The sequence below is a fragment of the Elgaria multicarinata genome, chromosome 14 (assembly GCF_023053635.1).
Source record: "Elgaria multicarinata webbii isolate HBS135686 ecotype San Diego chromosome 14, rElgMul1.1.pri, whole genome shotgun sequence".
Taxonomy (NCBI): Eukaryota; Metazoa; Chordata; class Lepidosauria; order Squamata; family Anguidae; genus Elgaria; species Elgaria multicarinata.
This window is the reverse complement of record NC_086184.1, coordinates 2,765,163-2,786,100: the sequence shown is the minus strand read 5'-3', so window position 1 is coordinate 2,786,100 and position 20,938 is coordinate 2,765,163. Positions and strand designations below refer to the sequence as shown.

The window sequence follows — 20,938 nt, the reverse complement described above, 5'->3', positions numbered from 1 at the left end:
GGGATAATGTTGCCATGGAGACCCACATAGAAGGTCAGGTTGAGTTTATCTTCTTGGAGCAATGGAGAAGGACTCCTCATTAGAAAGAGAGAGAGAGAGAGAGAGAGGTTCTTCTTTGCTTCTGGGTTAGGCGTTGCCTGCTCATTATCAGCAGCTCACACCAGACCGATATTGAAATTATCTTTGGACAAGTTTTAAAGAGTTTGCGGGTGGGATGGAGACAGAGTGAGCGCTAGAAACCAGCCCATGCCAAGGTTATGATATAATATATGATCTCTCTCTCTCTCTCCGGCTCGCTTCCCATTCTCCTTCATCACCCTCCTTGATTTACCCCAGGGAGGCACAGAATTCCACCCCCTTGCTTCAATAATTTCTCCCTCGCCGGTTGCCTCCGGAGAAATCCAAAAGCCAGGAGGTGTTTGAATGAGTTGGGCAGATGGGGGGCGGGCGCCTTCCAGGTGAGGCTTCTGTCGTTCTGCCTCCATCACAGAGTTTTACCGGGGTGGGAGTCAGTCCAGGCCCCGGCTGCCTTCCAGTTTGTAACCTCCTTGTGTTTTCCGAGCGCTTCTTCAGCCGTTCTTTCTTTTTTTTTTCCTTGCTGGAAGAAATCTGTTAAGAAGGGGGAAGTTGAAATAGTTGCACCATGCCTTTTGCTGGGTAAGGCCAGGAGCCCCTCCATCCAGAAGCACCCCCAAATTGCCCCCCCTTTGATATCCCAGACTGCCACAACACACGCACAGGAGGAGGGGAGACTGCTGTTACTGGAGGGTAGTGAGGATAATTTCTGGCTGTACCTGTAGAATGGCAGCAACGCCATTTTTTTTTAAAAAAAGAAATCTCTTCTCACCTCCTCCAACCAGCTGTGCTTATGGGGGTGATGGATCCCTGTTTTTGTTTTCTGATACAGGCAGTCAGGGAATGGTAATTGATTTGTATGGCTTCCTTGACTCATTCTTGGCTTCGGACTACTTATGCACACACTTTGGACAGTGGGGGAGCATCATCATAGCCAGATTTGAGGGTCTAGCCCAGATATGAAGGTCTATTATTATTATTATTATTATTATTATTATTATTATTATTATTATTATTATTTATAAAGCGCCATCAATTTTCATGGTGCTGTACAGAATAAAACAAAACAAGACAATCTGCCATATGGCTTACAATCTAAAATCACCGTAACAGACGGGAGGGAAGGGAAAAACCAATAGGGGTAGGGGACCTTAAAACTAAATATAGACTAGTATGACCACGCTACGGTTAAAAAAACTTTCGAGAAAAGAAATGTTTTCAAGTGAGATTTAAAAACAGAAATCTAGCCCAGGGGTACGGCCAAATCCAGCCCTCCTGTCATCCCTGTTTTCCATGTGGCGCCGCCCCTTCCCCTAGTCCCTCCCTCTTTCCCCAAGTCCCTCCCTCTTTCCCCAAGTCCCTCCCTCTTTCCCCAAGTCCCTCCCTCTTTCCCACAGCCGCTGGTCATTTGGTAGTTTGCACAGCTTTGGTGCAGTTTTCCCCCACCTTAAAAGGTTGAGATGCCTCCCTTAAGGCTCACGATCTTTAACTTGCAAATCTGCTGGTATTTTTAGTGGGGTTCTTTTGTATTTTTGCTTCTACGCCTTTTGGCTTTAATCCTACCCACAATTGAATCTCTCCCCCACCCTTCCCCGAAAGCTTCTAGAAAATTTGACCCTGAGGTTGAAAGAGGTTCTCCACCTCTGGTCTAGCAGAACAGTTTAGGTGAGGAACTGGCCCATGGCTACCCTGAGAGTTTAGTTTCTCATAGCCCAAATCGAGGCAGGAGTGAATGGCAGCGAGTGGCTGGAGGCTCTGGCTCTGTTTTTCAAACGTGCAAAGCAGAGGCCACGCTACCTCTTCCGGGAGATGCCTTTGTAGGCGTGCTGTCTGTGAAGACATTCAAATGTCCCAAACCCCTCTCAGTTCCTTGACTTGGTCGCAAATACTTGGCGTATACACTTCTACAGCGTACCTGGCAAATTTTCCAAAGCGCTTCATGGAGCTCGTCCTGGTAAACCTTACAACGACCTGGAGAAGGGTGGGGCGGGTGTTTTAGAGAAAGCCTAAATTTCACAAATCAGTTAGATGCTATGTGGAGAAGTCACTTTCTTTTGACTGCCCTGAATCTACTTCCAGCAAATTTCGTCGAGTGATCCCCAATTTGCAGCCATCTTAGGGGGGGGGGGGAAATACCTCGTTCTCCACACCCGAAGAACGCAGCAGCTTCGCAGTCTACAGCGGGGGAAGGGAAACCCACTGTGGGGAGGAGATTTCTGATCGCTAACAATTCCGGCATCCTTGTGGGCCTTCTATCTGTGCCTCGCGTCTGGCCGAGGGCTCTTCTTTTGCTGCTATCTGCCCAACATCCTCTTTGGCGGTATCCAACGCTATCTGCTCATTTACCCATCTTCCCCAGTTCAGATAGGAGTTTGTCAGTGCTACGTTGCTTGGTTTTATTGCCTCGTCCAAGGCAAGAGCTTTGTCCAATAAAGGGGTTGTGCCGGGGCAAGTTTTGAGACCAGCATGTCGCTCTGGTGTGGTCCAAATGGCTTTAACCCTGAGATTTAACTTCTCTCGAATAAAAGCTCCGTGTTTTCCGTGGAAGTTTCCTGTCAAACGTGGGGCAGTGCATTTTCCTAGTTAAGATGCTTTCCCCCAATATAGCTCTCTTTGGGAAATGCTAGGCTAGGATTTTGGGGATCCTGGCTCGTTGTGTACAAGTTGTGCATTGGTGCTCCAAGCCGCTTTACGCCTTGCTAGGCTTGTCTCGATAGCATGGCTGGCTAAGCAAGCCAACCTGATGCTAAACCAAGAGCTTTGCTGTTCTTGGTTTAGCTTCAGGTTCATAGAATCATAGAAGAGTAGAATTGGAAGGGGCCTAAAAGGCCATCGAGTCCAACCCCCTGCTCAGTGCAGGAATCCACCCTTCAGCATACCTGACAGACAGCGGCGCTGGTGGCTGCTATGTCAGTGGGGTGGTGAATCCACTCCAGGTTTTAGTCAGAACTCTCAAGGAGCTATCCTAGGTGCCAAAGCTAAAATATACCCAGAAGCACCTTGAATAGCTTCTGACTGGCTCTGACTGAAACTTGGAGCGGATTTTCCACCTCGCTGACATGGAAGCGACCAGCCTCCACTCTCTGAACCTGAAGCTAAATCTCAATCAGCAAGGCAGAAATGGCTGTGGGAGAGTTATAAGGCAGCTTGGCCCAACAGTGGTGGAGACCCTGACTGGTCCAGGATTCCACCATTGTCCTGGGGGAAAGAGTTGTTCAGAAGAAGCACATGCCTGTACATCAGAGATGTTGAACCTCTTTCTAACCAAGGGCTGAATTCAGTTTTGGAGGTGTTCTTGGGGGGTGGGTTCCAGCAGAGGGTGGGACTGAAGGCAAAACAGGGCAAGACCAAAGGCACATGATGCAGGGCCAAAACATTAAAAATAATAATAACAATACCTACACATTTTAGCTTTAAGCTCTTCCTTCCAGTATTTAAGCCCCAGGAGAGGCATCTCAACTTCATAGGGGAGGGGAAAGAGAACTGTCTATCAGCTGGGAAACCGCCAATTGATTGGTGATTGGGGAAAGGGGCGGAGCCGTGGCCATGTGGGGAACCCAGGCAGACTAGGTTTAGCCCATGGGGCTGCGTTTCTGCACCCCCTGCTATATCTACTGTTGCTGTTGTTTTCCATTAATTTTTTTCTTTTTTTTACTACAAATCACTTCAAAGGACTTTGTGCCTTTTCATGCCATTCATATCCTCACAGTGAGATAGAACACTGATATTTCCATTTTACAAGTGCGCAACTGAGCATACGTGTGTGTGTGTGTGTGTGTGAGATCAGGTTTGTATCCCACCCAGCATACAAAGGGCTCCTGCGTTTTATCCTGGCAACCACCCTGTGAGGTGGGTTAAGCCGAGGTAATGCCTAGTCCAAGGCCACCTAGAGAGTTGCATGTCCAGGCATGGTTGTGAACCTGTTTTTTATTTCTTCACTCCCAAGTTCCAATGTTTTTAATCTGCTAATCGGATTAAGGGTGGCTAGCCTAAAAAAGCCACCCATAGTCAAACCTCTTGTCTGAGCAGAATTTGAATACAGACCTTTCCAAGCCTGGGTCTCTAGTGCCTTAGATCACGGAAGTTTCTTGAATGCCTTGTGGTCTCCTCCTGTGTTTTTCACCTCTTTTTCGGTCTCTCTTTTTCCCTCTGCGTAAGTGTCCTTTTTTAAAAAACAAAACACTTTTTATTGTCTGGTGGGAATGACCTCGGTTGACTGCAGGGAAGCCAGCCTGCTCCCCAGAGACGTTGTTTTATCGCGTGGGGGTGGGCGTATCTGTCCTATCCTGCTATCTGCGCCGCACAGCAGAGCCGTGTTTGTGCTCAGCGTGTTCCCCTGCCAGAGAGCTACAGGTTCTCTCGTTCGAAGACCTCCTCCAAAAAGCAAGGACAGTTGCAGGAGCAAATAGATTGTGTCCCACCAGTGTCACTTTGGGGTGGGGGAGAAAAGACAGAACGAAACCTTACAAACAAGGACCCCCCACCCCACCGCTAACATACACAATGCAAGTCTCTTTTGCATAGTCTGCTCCCGAGAACCAGGTGTATCCTAGCTCCACAGAAGGTTTTTGTCTCTCTTTCTTTCTCCCACTCGCTCCATGTCTCCCTCCCCCCCCCTCTCTCTGTGGGTTGATGGGTATGTAGAGGGAGGAAAGGTAGGGAGAGACAGACAGAGGAGCTGTCATTTGTACTGCTGAATTGCTGCCTCCCCTGATCTCCAAGCTGGTGGGAAAGTTTAGATTTGTTGCTATTTTCTAGCTGTTATCACAACTTCTTATCACTGTGCTCTTGTCTACATGCCTGCTTTCAGAGAGTCCAGGGTCTCTCTCTTGGCAGCCGGGGGGGTGGGGGAACCCATATATACAGTATATAGATAGATTTTTTTTTAATTTACTGGATAAATGAGAAGGATCAAGAAAAGGTTTATTGTTCAGATGCGGAAAGAAGTTTAATTTGAGTGAAATGATCAAATAATTACACAGCGTGTGCTGATTTGTGATGACCCGACCCGCTTTTATTTCCTGAAGCAAACGTTTCCTGCCCCTCTGTTGTCAGTAATTCATCCATGCGCTAGCTAGCATTGTTCATAGGAGGGCACTTTATTTTCTTGAATAACTCAGGGTCTTGGGAGTCTAGGAGCATAATTTGGCAAAGGGGAAACACGTTTGCCAGATGATCAGGTTCTATAACAGGGTTGGACAACATCTAGCAGGGCTTCTGTCGTGAAAGCCGGCCAAGGAAGGTTTTTAATAATTAAATGACAATCAAGTGGCCCTCTAAATATGGTCAGGTTGCACACCCCACCAGCCCTAACCAGCATGGCCAGTAGTGAGGAATGATGGGCGTTTCAGGCTGACAACATCTGGAAGGCTCAATGTTTTTCCATCCCTGGTTTATAGCATAATTGAGGGGCTATAATTGAGTAAGGTCGTTGCTGGCTTACTGAGTGGGAACAGAAAGAAGCACATCTTTTTCAGGAATAACACATTTGCCCAGCTTTCAACCCTATCATATATTGGTCCATGGGGAAAACGCAGTTCTTTCCCGAGGAAGCAGGGCCATTGTGATCTGGTAGTGCTTTTAGGTATATCACCCCACAAATGTGATGGGCGCCTCTTGGGCAGTGCTTGAAATGTCAGAAGTGATGAGACACACTTTTGTCGTCGGCCACTGCTCATACTACAAAGCAGGCTCCAATGGGTGCTGAAATTGACTAATCCCCCTGTCCTTTCACACTCCATCTCAGGACTTCCTACACGAAACTGACAAGGTGCTGCTTCTCCACCCCAGGGCTTGAGATTAGTCAGTTTCAACTCCCATCTTTGCTGATGGCTTCTCCACCCCACCCCACCCCGCCACATCATCTTGAGGTGGGAATGGGCACCATCCTGCTTTCCCCCTTCTTTTTTTAACTTGGAGTGGGATGCGCAGCAATGCAGCTATGTTGAGGCTGAATTCTTCTCCCCCTACAGCACAGAGATGCCTTCAACCTTTATGAAGCATTCATAACAGCAACAAGTTCTTTGTTACTGTTCTTCCCCGTGCATGTCCTTCCCACCCCGCCTTTCAGTCCAGAGCCAGCTGTCCCTTAGAGGTGGTAAATTAGACACAGGGGGTAAACCGATGAGCTAAATATGAACCTCTCTGCCCGTTCTGCTCAAAACGGCTATTTCAAGGATTTGTCAGGGAATTATCTCAGCTGTCTTGAGTCTGAACAAGTTGACTGACAGCCCACACATTTTAGTATGTCGCACTCTCTGTTCATGGTGTATTTTGGACAAAAAAGAGAGTCGATGATCCAAACCTTCTTTGTGCAGGTCTAAAAAGAGATGGTGGCAAAGCCAAAAACCTAAGCCGACTTCTAGCTTTTGTAAAAGGAGCCATTTTTCCTGCCCTGTGAGGAGACACTGCATCAAAGTATAGCCCTAATGCAAAATCTAGAGGTGTAGTTAAACAACTCCTGCTTCTAGAACTCATGGGGTACATTTTTCAAAATCCTGGATAAAAACATTTATGCAATTTTCTGCTAAATTTAAAAATGGGAAACCATTGGAGCAAGGCTCCTGATCCGTTGCAGAAACGGCACTTCCTGGATTACTACCGTTCCTTTCCTGTCTCTGTTATTCCTCAGCATTCTGTTGTTCCTGACCATTCCTTTACTCTATAAATTTCAGTTTTTTGTTTCCTGTTGTATATTATTTCTTTACCTATTTGAGTCAGGAAACAGCAAAGCAAATCAGGCAACAAAATATACCCAAGCTAAACAAGCCTATGCAAATTTGAATGGTTCACGTTGCACACACCTTGCTTCGGAATTCTTGTATCCTGCTTGCAGAAAAAAAAAACCATTTCAGATCTTATAAAAAGAGTCACTCTTAGGCTGATAGTAACATGATGTCCGATATGAAAGATCAAGGTGCATATGTTGAGCGGAAGAGAAGTAAGAATGCGTACTTACTGCAGTTTCCTAGTGCTAACTATCAGAAGATACTGTACAACTTTCCCATCTTTTCTTCCTTAATGGATTTTAAAGAAAAAAAGATGGGATCACATGGAGTGGGGGGCTATTAGTAGATGAAGACAACATCTGGACCCCTGTAAAATTCCAAAAATGAGGCTGGGTAATTGCACATTAAGAACCTCCGCTGTAAGCAATTTCAATCCCAAACAATCAGATTTTAGGGTCTACAGGAGTATGATTTGTCAAGCAGGGTGGGGCATAGAAGCATGAAGCCAAGTCTAGGACAAGCAAGAGTCAAATTCCAGTATGGCAGTTGAAAATCAATGGAGCCACCAGAGGCGCAGGTAACATGGTCCAAAGATCTGAGGCTATGAGAAAAAGAAGAGGCTGGCTCTGGTGCTATAAAATATGAAAGGAGGTTTTCTTTATTTTCCTTATCCAAAATGAAAAAAACCCCAAAAACTTTCAACTAAACTTGTACCAACGCTCAACGTTTCGGATCCGGAGATCCTTCGTCAGGAGCTATAGAACATTCAAATAAAATATACACAAAGTCATATTGCATTATAAACAAATTCAGATCCGAAACGTTGAGCGTTGGTACAAGTTTAGTTGAAAGTTCTTGGAATTTTTTTCATTTTGGATAAGGAAAATAAAGAAAACGTCCTTTCATATTTTATAGCACCAGAACCAGCCTCTTCTTTTCCTCGTAGCCTTTTTCGTGGTGCTTTTTCCCTCTTCTTCCACAACCAAAGATCTGAGGGCCAGAGACAGGTGACACACAAATATGGCACACGTTGCTCATGGGAAGAAGTAGGGACTTGATAGTTTTCAGCCCCTTAAAAAAAGGTGTTGGATTATTATTATTATTATTATTATTATTATTATTATTATTGGTGAAAATAGGGAGTTGATTGGTACAGATTTGATGGGAAACTGAAAAGAACTGACTTCTGGCCTCCTTATCGCCCCCTCCCCCTCCCCAAATATTTCACAGCATTTCTCATGCATATTTGGGGACGGTGGGGGCGGAGCTGTGACACTGCTACTTGGTAGGTTTCACATCAGTGTAACTGATGGCAGAGCTGCAGAGAGTAGTTCCCTGCATGTTCCACAGGTGTGTAATTCTCTGGTCACGTTCTTGCTTTTTAGGGTGGGGCGCAGCTCTTTATACCTGGTGGTAAACTAGTCAGCTGTGGAATTCTTAACATTTCTCTGGATTTTTTTCAATGTGTTGCCAGTAAATGTTTATGTTTGGTAGCATCGTAGCGTGACGCAACACTTTGGAATGGAGCAGGCTAGAATTGTCAAAGTCACAGGAAAGGGAGTAACTTCTTCTTTGGGCATTGCGCAATGAGGAACTCATTCCCACCGAGACAGCTGATGCAAAAAAGGTTTAGATTAAGGTCATCAGGTTTTAATGTGCCTGTTGCCTGAGACAGCCGAAACGGGAGCCTGCATTTCAGGGTCAGTCTATAGCTGCGTTCACCTGAAATGGTAAACCATGGTTTATGTTAATCGTGGTTTGCTGCTTTAGCAATGCTCTAGCAATTAATTGTCTTGCAGGCTACGAAACACACCGTGGCTTGTTTCCTTAGTTCCAGTACGTTTCTCTCCTGCCGGTTTTGCCCGACTTCAAAGCGGTTTTGTTTTCAGGCTGCTCTTGCTGGGCACCTCAGTTTCAAGGCTGACAAACAGTATAAAGAAGCCAGGGAGAGGGAACAATTCTGCACTCAGACACCACAACAAGCCATGATTCAAATAAGCTGGACTTCATAAACAGACAACAAGCCATGATTTCTTTTGTGGTTTGCAGATGGTTGACAAGCCATGGTTTGTTTGCAGGAACGGGTTCAGACACAACGACAAGCCAGACTTCAACAAACTACACCATAGCTTAGCGTTATGGGCAAAGCAGGCTAATGACAAAGTTTTGTGAATAACAACCGGGCAAGAATGAAGACTTCATTCCCTGGTTGGGAATCCCACTGCAGACAGGCAGGCTGTTGAGTGAGGTGCCTTGTTGGTCTCTCGCCAGCATGGAAATTCTTAAACAGAATATTTCATTCCTTCACCGTCTTCCAGAAATCCCTCCTGGAGAGGGATACGTGGTAGTTAGGAATATAGGACCCTCGTGTGGGCTTGAGGCTCTTTGCCCATCTAGTCCAATAATGTTTCAGCTATTGGGCGGTCTAAAAAATGCAATAAATAAATAAATAAATAATCCACTGCTTATCTGCCAGGACCTCCTGTGGAGAGGAGATTTCTCTATCATTTGCTACCTGATCTGTTTTTCAGATGCAAAAATAGGGCTGCAGCCCTTCTCCAAAATGTACAAGAGTCCTTTGGGGGGGGGGGCTTTTGCTGGATATAATTGGAGCTGTTTCCATGCCTCTTGCTTACCCAACCACTGGACACTTTTCCCCCTCCCTCCCCCCATGCACACACACACACACACGCACATCTGCACCCTCCCTGATTTTCCCCCCTGGGTTAATAGAGGGGGGGAGTCAGTGAGTATCTGTACAGTTAACTTTGTCAAATCATCTCAGATTAGCGCAAGTTCTTCCTTACAATCACTGCAATTTAAAAAAGAAATCCATCCTTGTTATCAAAAAAAAAAAAAAAAAAAAAATTTGGGAGGGGGAGAGAGAAGGGCCCCCCAGTTAATCGTCTAAGCGGAGTATCTTGGAAGTGAGTGTGTTTCTGGTCTCATCCCTCCTCTGTAAAGCCAGCCTTCAGTAATTCAGTTTTAAAGCATGAAAAAAGGGAGTTGATGAAATTCCGCTATCAGCACTGAACCAATATGCAAAATATCTCGCCGAAAATCAAATAGCTATTATGTTTTCATTTCCATTTCAGCGTATTTGCTTAATGAAGAATAGACAGATCAGGCCGACCGAGGGAGCCTGCGTGAGGTGATAACTCCTCTAGGCTTCCAGCAATCCCACAGAAATGACGCTCAACTTGCTGCCTTAGCTTCCCTCTCTCCCTCTCCCCCACATTCTCTCATCTCCTCCAACACCCCCATTACTATTTCCCTCTCCCCCTCCCTCTCTTCTGCCTTTAAAAAAATAATCTACCAGCACAGTTAACCCACACAGCTTGGCATGGGGGAACCGGCGGCATCTTCCTTGGTGTGCACAACAAGAGCACGGGATGTGTTCCTTACACTAACACCCTATTTCATGAAAGGGAGGGAGGGAGGGGCTGCAACAGTAGCCAGTTCTTAACGTAAGATGTGCTGAGGTTCTAACCCCACTTGGGTGCCACCCAAGGCCGGCCCCACCATGAGGCAGAGTGAGGCAGTTGCCTCGGGCGGCAGAAACTGGGAGGCGGCAACAAGGTCTTGGAAGAGAAAGCTGTGTGTGTCACACGGCCTGCCCCGGTGCCATTGCTGTCTTCAGGTATAGTTGAGGATGCTGCCCAGTTGCCAGTGTTGAAAAAAGAGATTCAGTTGCTAGTCCAGTTGGCTTCTGTACATGGAATGGGAGAGGGCGCCATCTTGTTCTTTGCCTTAGGCAGCAAAATGTCCCCATCTTGACCTATCAATAAGCATGTTATGTGACATTGTTTGCCACAGTGGCTAAGCTGGTGTAGCTGCTGCTTTTGAAGCCAGAAGTGCCATCTAATCATAGTAACTGGTAAGAGGCAGTGTGGCATAGTGGTCAGAGTATCCAACAAGATCTGGGGAGATCCATCGTCAGCTCTCCACTCAGCCACAAAGCCCACTTCATGAAGTCTCTCTCCCTCTCCCCCCCTCTCTCTCTCCCCCTCCCCCCGGTCACAGGGTTAAGGTGTAGATCAAATGTGGGTTAGGGAAACTTTGTGCACCTCGGAGGAAAGATGGAATGTTAATGTAAGAAATAAACAAAGAGTAAATAAAGCCCTCTTGGCTGATAGGCATTGATAGACTTCTCCTCCACAAACTTAGCTTATCCCCCTGAATCAGTGGCCAGAACCACGTCTTGTGGCAGGGAGTTCCATCAGAGCATTTTGAGAAGAAAGATGTTCTTTGTCTGTCTTAAATGTCCTGCCAGTTAGTTGCCTTTAAACAACCCCAAGCCCTCATATTATGAAATGGGAATGTGAAATATCCTCCACCCTCTCTCTCTCTCCACTTTTCCCAAACTGGTCGTGATTTTATAAATGTCCTTTACGCCCGCCCCACAGATGTTCTTTTCAAAACTAAGCCCTTCCCCAGACTTCCTTCATAAGATAAGTCCCTCTAGGCCTCTGGTCGTTTTGGTTTTGCCCATTTCTGTATGTTTTCCAGCTCTGCAACATCCTTTTTTGAGACGGGGAAAACGTGGAACTGGTAGGAGAGGGCAGAAGATCTTTGTTGGGTTAATCTTGACTCCAGATGCAGGAATCCTCAAGCCTTGGTCTTCCTAGAAGCAAGGCTGAGCCATTGCTGCCTTATGGCATGAAGGTTGCCTGCAGTGATATTGATTCCGGCAGTAAAACTATGATGTCATTTCACGCGCACCTGTCCAAGTCAGACAGATATGGTAGGAAATGAGATGATCTAAGTTTTTCCAATGTAGTAGGAACATAAGAACTTAAAAAGTGCCCTGCTGGGTCAGACCAAGGGTCCATCTAGTCCAGCACTCTGTTCACACAGGGGACAACCAGTTGCCAAACAAATGATTTTTGTTTGGTATATGCATTTTTTAAAAAAGTACACCAGTGTTCCCTTGCCTGCAACATCTGAAAGTTGTCCTTCTGGATCGCAAGATTTCAGCAAGCATTGCCCACGAATTTTCAAAGTTGCCTGCACTTACCCCTAAGGACTAGAAGCTTGCTTTTAGAAATAAAAAGGAAAGCCAAGTTTTGCAGCTTGTTTAACGTTGTGCTGTGTGTCAGAGGTCCCAGAACCACTGCTAAGAGCCACACTCATACACCCCGTCCTTCCAAGGAATAGTTAACCTTGACTTCACGGGGCCCGCGGCCTACCTTCACTTAGAAATGGCATAAACCACAACCACAAAGGGCTGGGAAGGAGGAAATGGGGAGGGGGCGGCGGCAGCTTCCACGCACTGTGCATTTCTCCAGACCTCAGCCACTCTGTGTGACTCCAGGCATGTATATTTACGCTGGGAGAACAAAGGGCCCATAATCTATACAAAGCAGACAACAATGAGCGTGAATAAAGAGGCTGACGGAGAAGGGAAGGCAATTTATTCTAATTCTACTAATTTCAGTTCCAGCACAATTAAAAAGGCTCTGATAATATTCAGAAACAATTGCCGGCTAACAAATCGTTTCTCTCGCTGTAAATGAAACATCGTTAGGGTAATTTTTTCTTTCACGCCTTCACGGCTCTCGGGTTCTGATAAAGTTAACCCGCTCCATCCTCTCCCGCCTCGTTTCCCCCTCCCTTCCCTGTTTCGCCCGGACAGTGAGGAGGAGGCCGGAGTGATGGAGGCTGGAAGCACATTACGCCAGTCCCTTTCCAGCTTCATTGGCTGCCAGTCCAGGTCCGGACCCGATTCAAAGTGCTGGTATGAACATTTAAAGCCCTAAACGGCTTGGGGCCAGGTTATCTGAAGGAACGCCTCCTCCCGTATGTACCTGCCCGGACCCTAAGGTCATCCTCTGGGGTCCTTCTCTGTGAGCCCCTGCCAAAGGAAGTGAGGCAGGTGGCTACCAGGAGCAGGGCCTTCTCTGCTGTGGCACCCCGGCTGTGGAATGAGCGCCCTAAGGAGGTTTGCTTGGCACCTACATTATATGCTTTTAGACGCCAGGTGAAGACCATTTTATTCTCCCAGCATTTTAACAGTCTATAAATAAATTTCAACTTGGTGTTTTAAATTTGTAATTTTGCATTGCTGCTGTTTTTATCTGGTTGAGCTTTTATATTGTATTTTATATTATGGTTTTATACTGTTGTTTTATACTTTGAATGTTTTTAATTTTTGTGAACCGCCGAGAGAGCTCCGGCTATTGGGCGGTATAGAAATGTAATAAATAAATAAATAAGCGTGGACCCGTGTTCAGCACCAAACCGCCAGCCGCTCTCGTTCCTTGTCTCGCTGGTGCTCGAAGGAGGGTCGGCGGTCTCGCCAGCCGAGGCGTTTGCCCGGGGCAGTGCAATGACAAAGGTGCCCACCCTGCCAGCCCCCGAGGGATGGGCGGATTTTGTTCAATCTATTCCGTCTATGTTTCACAGATGGTCGGGCCTCTTTCCTTGCGTCGTCGGCTCATGGACAGAATCTGATTTTTTTAGGGTTGTATGAGAATTTCCTTCCAGTTCCACAGGTGCATGTTAGCAATTAAGAATATGCGCCAATCCCCTGCAAAAGTAAAAGAGCTGGTCCGCGAGCCCGTGTGCCTCAGAATAAGGGGGGGCCAGGAGCAGGGGGAAAAGAAATCATAAAATCATAGCATCATAGAATAGCAGAGTTGGAAGGGGCCTACAAGGCCATCGAGTCCAACCCCCTGCTCAATGCAGGGATCCACCCTAAAGCATCCCTGACAGATGGTTGTCCAGCTGCCTCTTGAAGGCCTCTACTGTGGGAGAGCCCACAACCTCACCAGGCAACTGATTCCATTGTCGTACTGCTCTAACAGTCAGGAATTTTTTCCTGATGTCCAGCTGGAATCTGGCTTCCTGTAACTTCAGCCCGCTATTCCCTGTCCTGCACCCTGGGAGGATCGAGAAGAGATCCTGGCCCTCCTCTGTGTGACAACCTTTTAAGTATTTGAAGAGTGCTCTCATGTCTCCCCTCCATCTTCTCTTCTCCAGGCTAAACATGCCCAGTTCTTTCAGTCTCTCTTCATAGGGCTTTGTTTCCAGACCCCTGATCATCCTGGTTGCCCTCCTCTGAACACGCTCCAGCTTGTCTGCATCCTTCTTGAATTGTGGAGCCCAGAACTGGAGGCAATACTCTAGATGAGGCCTAACCAGGGCCGAATAGAGAGGAACCAGTACCTCCCGTGATTTGGAAGCTATACTTCTATTAATGCAGCCCAAAATAGCATTTGCCTTTCTTGCAGCCCTATCGCACTGTTGGCTCATATTCAGCTTGAATATTCAACAATTCCAAGAAGTATCTTATTGGCCACTGTAGAGGGAAACAGGCATGCTGAACAAGATGGAGCCAGCTTGGTGTGGTCAAGCAGGGCTGCTCTGCTATTCTCATTCACGCACGTACACACTGGCAGTTTTCTGAAATCAGGTGGAGGTTATATGAGAATATTTTTTCCTGCTGGCAAAAAAATGCGAGCATGTCCTGTTTGCAATGTTGAGCTCATACATTGTCGCCTGTGTGCTTGGTCTCAATTTGCGCAAATTTCCTACTTTTGTGCAAATCTCGCAATTTGCGTGAATTTCCCCCATAGACTGAATCAGCCCCGCCTTAGTCTATGAAGGGAATTTGCACGAATTGAACAGGGACTTGTGCAAATTTCACAATTGGTCACTGCTCTAGCTGTGCAATTTTCATGTTCGTGTAGAGTGAGCAAATGCGAATGGGAGCCGTGCACGAGATGAGCTGCAAGGCGATCTCTGGAGAATTCTGGCAACCTTGAACATTGCTCAATTGTTCATCCCTAGCATAAAGGATCACAGTCAGAGGATAGGGGGAGGGGCAGGGGGCATCACCATTGAGATCCCAGATGGGCCATGCTGAGACCCCAAATGGGCCAAATTTGGCCTATGTGCCTGAGGCTCGGCACCCCCGCCATACAGTGAGATAACCCACATATGTAAGTACAAATCTAATCTGAGTTATTTGGGCATTCTAATACAGGACTAAAACCGGCCAGCACAGCTGCACAAAAGCCTGCTCAAAGGCAACCAGATAGTACTCAGATTCCTGCATTGATCAGGGGGTTGGACTCGATGGCCTTATAGACCCCTTCCAACTCTACTATTCCATGATTCTACAATCCTACGCCCATTTTACAGATGAGGAACACTGAGCAATTATCACGAGAGCAGCTATGTGGCAGATAATTTTTACTTGCTACTGTTAGATTATTGCGAGTCAGAAACCCCCGGTTGTCTGTCTACTGCAAATCCCCGAGATGCCCACCAGGAAATCTGTATCTTTCTTCTGTTCACAACCATCCAGACAATTTTCTGTTCCTGCTTCTCCAGAGAGAACTCCGCCCCCTCCAACCCTTGAGGGGATGCAAAAATCCATCAACTGCGCCCCGACCCGTGTTGGAGAAGGTGCGGCTTGTTATTGTGGGTTCTCCTAAATTTTCCACCTGACGTGGCTGCTGCAGCAGGATGGAGGCGGTAGCACATCTCTCATCTGCGCAGGGCCTTAAGGGTGGGGCTTCCGGAAGGGGAGGTGGGAATCTCCACGGCATTTCTGACCTTGCCTTTTTGCACTTGCAGGCCCCTTCGGTGAGATGGAGGAAGTTGACGAGGCTCCTTTGGAAGAAAACAGCCCATCAGAAAAGGAGGCCGTTGCTTCTGATCGCGAAGGCTCCGTGGAAGGCGATTCCTCCAGCAAACCTTGTAGCGAGAGTAAGTGCATTCTGCCCCACTCCCCGACCTCTAAGGAAGCAGCGGGGCGCCATCTCAGTCTCCAGTGCCAAATCCGGCACTCTGGGCTTCCAGAGGAGGCGATGCCCCGTTCCCCCAATCATTTGCTGATTCCCTGGCTTTTGCACTCCTCCTGTCTGCTCCCGTTCTCAAAGGTGGAAATGCCTCTCCTAAAGGCTTAGTTGCTGGCAGTAAAAGCTTTATTTATTTATTTAAGGATTTTTATGCCGCCATTCAGCCAAAAAAGGCTCTCACGGCGGCTTACAGAAGTATTTCTTGACAGTCCCTGCCCACAGGCTTACAATCTAAAAGACATGACACAAAAGGAAAGGGGGTTGGGAGGGAGGAGGAGGAGGGGGGAAAGGAAAGCAAATTCAGGCATTACAATCTTAGTTGGAAAGTTCAGCAGTTACAGGTGACAGCAGGAGGGAGGGGGCTCTGAGCTGGAGCTGGACCCAGGCACGGTGGAGAGGTGCCTGGCTGCTGCTTCCTCCCTCACTGGTGGCCTCTGCAGAGACAGTTGGTAGCAGGAGGGAGGGGGCTCTCAGCTGGAGCTGGACCCAGGCACAGTGGAGAGGTGTTCCTTTAAGCTGGAACACGCAGGCATTTTTAGTGTTTTTGCCCCGCCCTCTCTCTTTGGCCCCGCCCACCATGGGGATGAGTCCCCCCGAGGGCTCCTCCGAAGCAGAACCTGGCCCTCGGGCTGAAAGAGCTCTGACGCCCCTGTTGTAAGGGATTTTGCTGGTCATTGTGTAGTGGAGGAATAACTAGGGTGACCCTGTGGAAAGGAGGACAAGGCTCCTGTATCTTTAACAGTTGTGTAGAAAAGGGAATTTCAGCAGGTGTCATTTGTGTGCATGTTGAAATTCCCTCTTCATCACAGCAGTTAAAGCTGCAGGAGCCCTGCCTCCTTGCCCAGCTATGAAAGAGGGCAGGGCTCCTGCAGCTTTAACTGTTGTGATGAAGAGGGAATTTCACCATGCATGAAAATGACGCCTGCTGAAATTCCCTTTTCCAAACAACTGTTAAAGATACAGGAGCCCTGTCCTCCTTTCCATATGGTCACCCTAGGAATAACAGTCTGTACATGCCCAAAGATGCTCTTTGTTATGCTATTACACATGTGCCGGGCCTTTCTGTGGCTGGAAGGGTCATAGTGCAGGTGCTGGGCTGTAACTCGGTGGTAGAGTCCCAGCTGTGTGTGCAGAACGTGAAATCTGAGGCATCTCCAGTTAAGCCTGGGGAAGCTGAAACCCTGGAGAGCAGCGATCAATAGGGTGACTCATTAAAAACCAGCTTCCTAGGTCCTCCGGCTGGACTCTTGTTGTAATGATAGTTACCACTTTCAAAGTGAGTCATATTCATAATCTTGGAATCTTTACAACAACCCTGTAAGGTAGACCAGTACCAGTACTATTCTCTCCATATTGGAGATGAAGGGCTGTGTGTGTGTGTGTGAGAGAGAGAGAGAGAGAGAGAATATGAATGGCCTATCTAAGGGCCACAAATGACTTTGTGGGGCAAACAAGATTTAAACCAGGGACTTTGGGATTTATATCTCAGCCTCTTAGTCACTCGGCTGCAGCCAGCTCTCTGGTCTGGCTCAAATTTCAATCAATAAATTCTGCTCTCTCTCAACAGCAATTTATAATCTAATTAAGGGTCTGCATTTCTTGCTGCTGTGCCTTGAAAGACTGCAGAGATGACTAGGTGAAGGTTGACCTAGAAATGCAAAATACACACACAGGCTTACACATGCCGCTTCTGCTCCGACCGCCCCCCCCCCCATCCCAGTTTATTTGTTTTTAAACCGATGGCTTTGCCCAACCAAAAAGGCCTCCTTCCTGGAATCCTTTGTAGACTCTCACTTGGGAGGAAGCCCCATGAAACAAGTGGGCACTGGACTTTTGAGTAAGAAAGTGGATAGGATCCAGTTGCACAACTCTTACTTCTTCATCTCTCCCACACTTTAGGTGCCTTTCCATCACCTCTCAAAGCTGGGATTTTATTATCGTTATAATTATCGTTATTTTGCAAGAGGGAACAGAGTTCTGCTCATCATTTTATTATCTACCCAATAAATGTCAGGCTTTACCTGGTGCCCCAATCTCTCTCTCTCTCTACACACACACAGAGAGAGAGACACACCGCTTTTCTGTAGGCAGCATATATTATCCCAACTGTGCGGATGGAGGTTTGGAAGTTGAACGTTGCGCAGTGTTGGAGCCGGGAGAGGCGGCTTCTGAAAGGCCCAAGTGCTTTGCTTGATGGTAGACTTTGATCCACCAAGTTGGTCCACAGAAGGGGAAGCGAGAGAGGGTTCCCTTTATCTGATTTTGAAGCTCTGTGCAAAAGCCTCAGGCTGATGGGGCCGGGGGTGGGGGGGGTGAGTCGAGGAGAACAGAGTGCTGTGAAAGCTCCAGTCTGAACCGCGCACCTGGCACTAGCGCGTCGTGATAAAAGAAGGGCGATAGCGCCTGATAACGCGCCGGCTGCAATAACTGCTGCTCCTGTGGCGCGTAGCAAAAAGCTTTCAGCCCGATGGATAACAATCAATATGCCAGGCACTTTGATTTATAGCCAAAAATAATGGGACTTTTATACCCGGCGATTGATTTATTTGATGTTAATCATCACCTCCCCCCCGCTTATCACCTGTATTAATAATCACCAATGGCCAGTGACGTCACTCCCCCCCCCCATCTCCGGGCGCCCTTTATGGTGCCCATCGATTGGGCTGTTTTTCTCCCCCCCCCTTTTTTTTTTTGCAACAGTTATCGGGGCCTGGATGCAAAGGTAAACATGCACTCTGTCCACTAATCTTTCACTCTGTCTTATGGAGATAGTCTTATCAGCTGCATCTCAAACAGCAGTAATGGGGAAGATAATTGTCACCAGGTTGCTATGAGTACATCTCTGGGAGAGTTGTCCTGGACAGTAGTGGGTTCTCCTTTTTTTTTTCTTGCAGACAGCTGGAGGGGCGGGGGGCTGAGAAACAGGGAAATGACCAGACCCTCGGAATCGCCCAGGAACAGTTGGTCACTTTTGACGTTTTCAGCTGGGTCTACTGTCTGTGCTGTGTTGACTCTGTACTCCCATAAACACACCATGCCAGCCTAGAGCAAAGCATCCTGGGAGTTTCCTAGGATTGCCTACTCAGCAAGATCTTCTGCCGGGGCTTTTCCGTTGTGTCCCACTGATGTCGGATGTGGTTTTGGTTGGGACTATTCGGAGGACCTTTTCTACGGCCACACCTTGGCTCTGGGACCCCCTTTCTAGCGTGGCCCTCCTTGTATCTTCTTCCTGGTGGCTTTTTCTTTTCTTTTTTTAGAAAAAAAAATCTTTTATAAGGAGCAGTTTCTTCTTTTTAAATCTTTTTTTTTTTTTTGGTAAGTTACAATTGATCCTCCTGGTATCTTTCTGTTGAAGCTGCTTTATAGGTAACTTTTCAAACTCTTGGGTAACTCTTGTAACATCTTTGGTTTGCTCAGTCTTGATTTTATCTGCTATTCAGTAACTTTGTCTTATTCTTGCTGCTGTGGTTTTTAAATGCTAGACGCCTGGGACGTTTTATGGGAAGGTGGGGTGTATATGTCAGCTGTAGCTGCTGCTCACTTTTGAAGGTTTATTTATTTATTTATTTATTACATTTCTATACCGCCCAATAGCCGGAGCTCTCTGGGCGGTTCACAAAAACCGGTTTTATTCCTTATTGCCTGAAAAGCTAAGCTTGAAAATAGGTGGGCAATGCCTAGTGAACCCCAAGGAGCCAGAGGGGACTTCACAAGAAAGGTGATGGCCAGTACTTTGCAGAGTTTCTGTATCCTTCCCATCCAAGAAATTTTATTTCATTTTATCTCATGAGCCACCCAATGAACAATGTTTTTTGCTTGGCTTGATATAAATATAGTTCTTAATTTGAGTAATTTCTTGGGTCTTGGGGCAGAACACAACTGACTTCATTGAACTTTGAGTTTATTTGTTTATTTGTGTATTTATTTATTGCATTTCTATATATCGCCCAATAGCCGGAGCTCTGTGGGCGGTTCCCAAAAATTAAAACTATTCGAAGTATAAAACCACAGTATAAAACCATAATATAAAATACAATATAAAAGCACAAGCAGGATAAAATCGGCAGCAGTGCAGGAATACAGATTTAAAATGCAAATTTAAAACAGCAGAGTTAAAATTAAATTTCTAGACGGTTAAAATGCTGAGAGAATCAAAAGGTCTTCACCGGGCGTCTAAAAGAATATAGTGTAGGTGCCAGGCGAACCTCCTTAGGGAGCTCATTCCACAGCCGGGGTGCCACAGCAGAGAAGGAGAATAAAGCAGGTGTGGAGTTCAGTTCTGGTGAAGCTTTCTTTTTTTGGGGGGGGGGTGTTCGGGGTCAAATTGAGCAGGGCCAAAAAATAACAAATGCACCCACCCACCCCAAAATCAGCATCTTTCAGCTTAAAGCTGTGCAGGGATTTTTTAAAAAATAGATAGAGGATCATTCTGCCATGTAGGTCCTCACCTGCAGGCTGAAATGGTACATTCCCCACCATGGTATAGTCCAAGCGGAGATTGAATACCTGATCTGCTGTTTGGTAGAACTGGGGTGCTTCCAGGCAGAGGGTCCCAAGCACTACCAAATGAAAGCTGGTAGAGCCAGGCGTGAAGGGTTGGCATAGCTGGGCAACCTGCCAAGGTAACACACCTCATTATGGGATGGGGGGCCCTGAGAAGAGCCCCCTGGACCTGCTCCTCCTCCCCACATTGCAGTCTGCTTGTCCGCCCGCCTCTCGCTCTGACTGCGTGGGAGTGAGCAAATAAGCAAGGGAACTCTGGCGGTGAGGGAAAAGAGGCGCTGTTCCATGTTTGGTCACTGCCTCTCTGCATGGCAAGCGAGAAGGTAGTAGAAATGAAGAAGAGGAGGAGGAGTGGGACCAACTAGTGACAGTGGCAGGGAGCAAGTTGGCCTGCTGAGTGAGGGGGCCCACTGGAGGTTTCTTGCCCAAGTCCCATTCTCCCCCGCTCCCCTGGGGAAAAAAACTCCTGGAGCCAGCACCATGTCATATAGCTGTTCCAACTTTCCTTCCGACGTGAATTTTCTGCAATAAGTAAATAATTATTATTATTATTATTATTATTATTATTATTATTTGCATTTTTATACCGCCCAACAGCTGAAGCTCCCTGGGCGGTTCACAAAAACTAAAACCATTCAAAGTACAAAGCAAACAGTATAAAAACATGATATAAAATACACATTAAAAACTGATTAAAAACATGCCATGCATGATTAAAACAACTTTAAAACATTCTAAAATTTCACTGGATAGGCCTGCCGGAATAGATCAGTCTTTATTGCTTTTTTAAATTCTAAAAAACTGTCATGTTGACGAGCCTCCTCC

The 20,938-nt window shown here is 46.8% G+C and overlaps 1 protein-coding gene across 1 annotated transcript in view; it reads left to right on the top strand.

The window, feature by feature from the left end:
- The window catches only part of ZFPM1 (zinc finger protein, FOG family member 1), a 129,033-nt gene that overhangs the window by 46,439 nt on the left and 61,656 nt on the right, over nucleotides 1–20,938 (top strand). Inside the window, exon 2 of the mRNA XM_063141289.1 lies at nucleotides 15,387–15,518. Within this exon, the coding sequence (XP_062997359.1) occupies nucleotides 15,387–15,518 (132 nt within the window). The remainder of the gene's footprint in view (nucleotides 1–15,386; nucleotides 15,519–20,938) is intronic.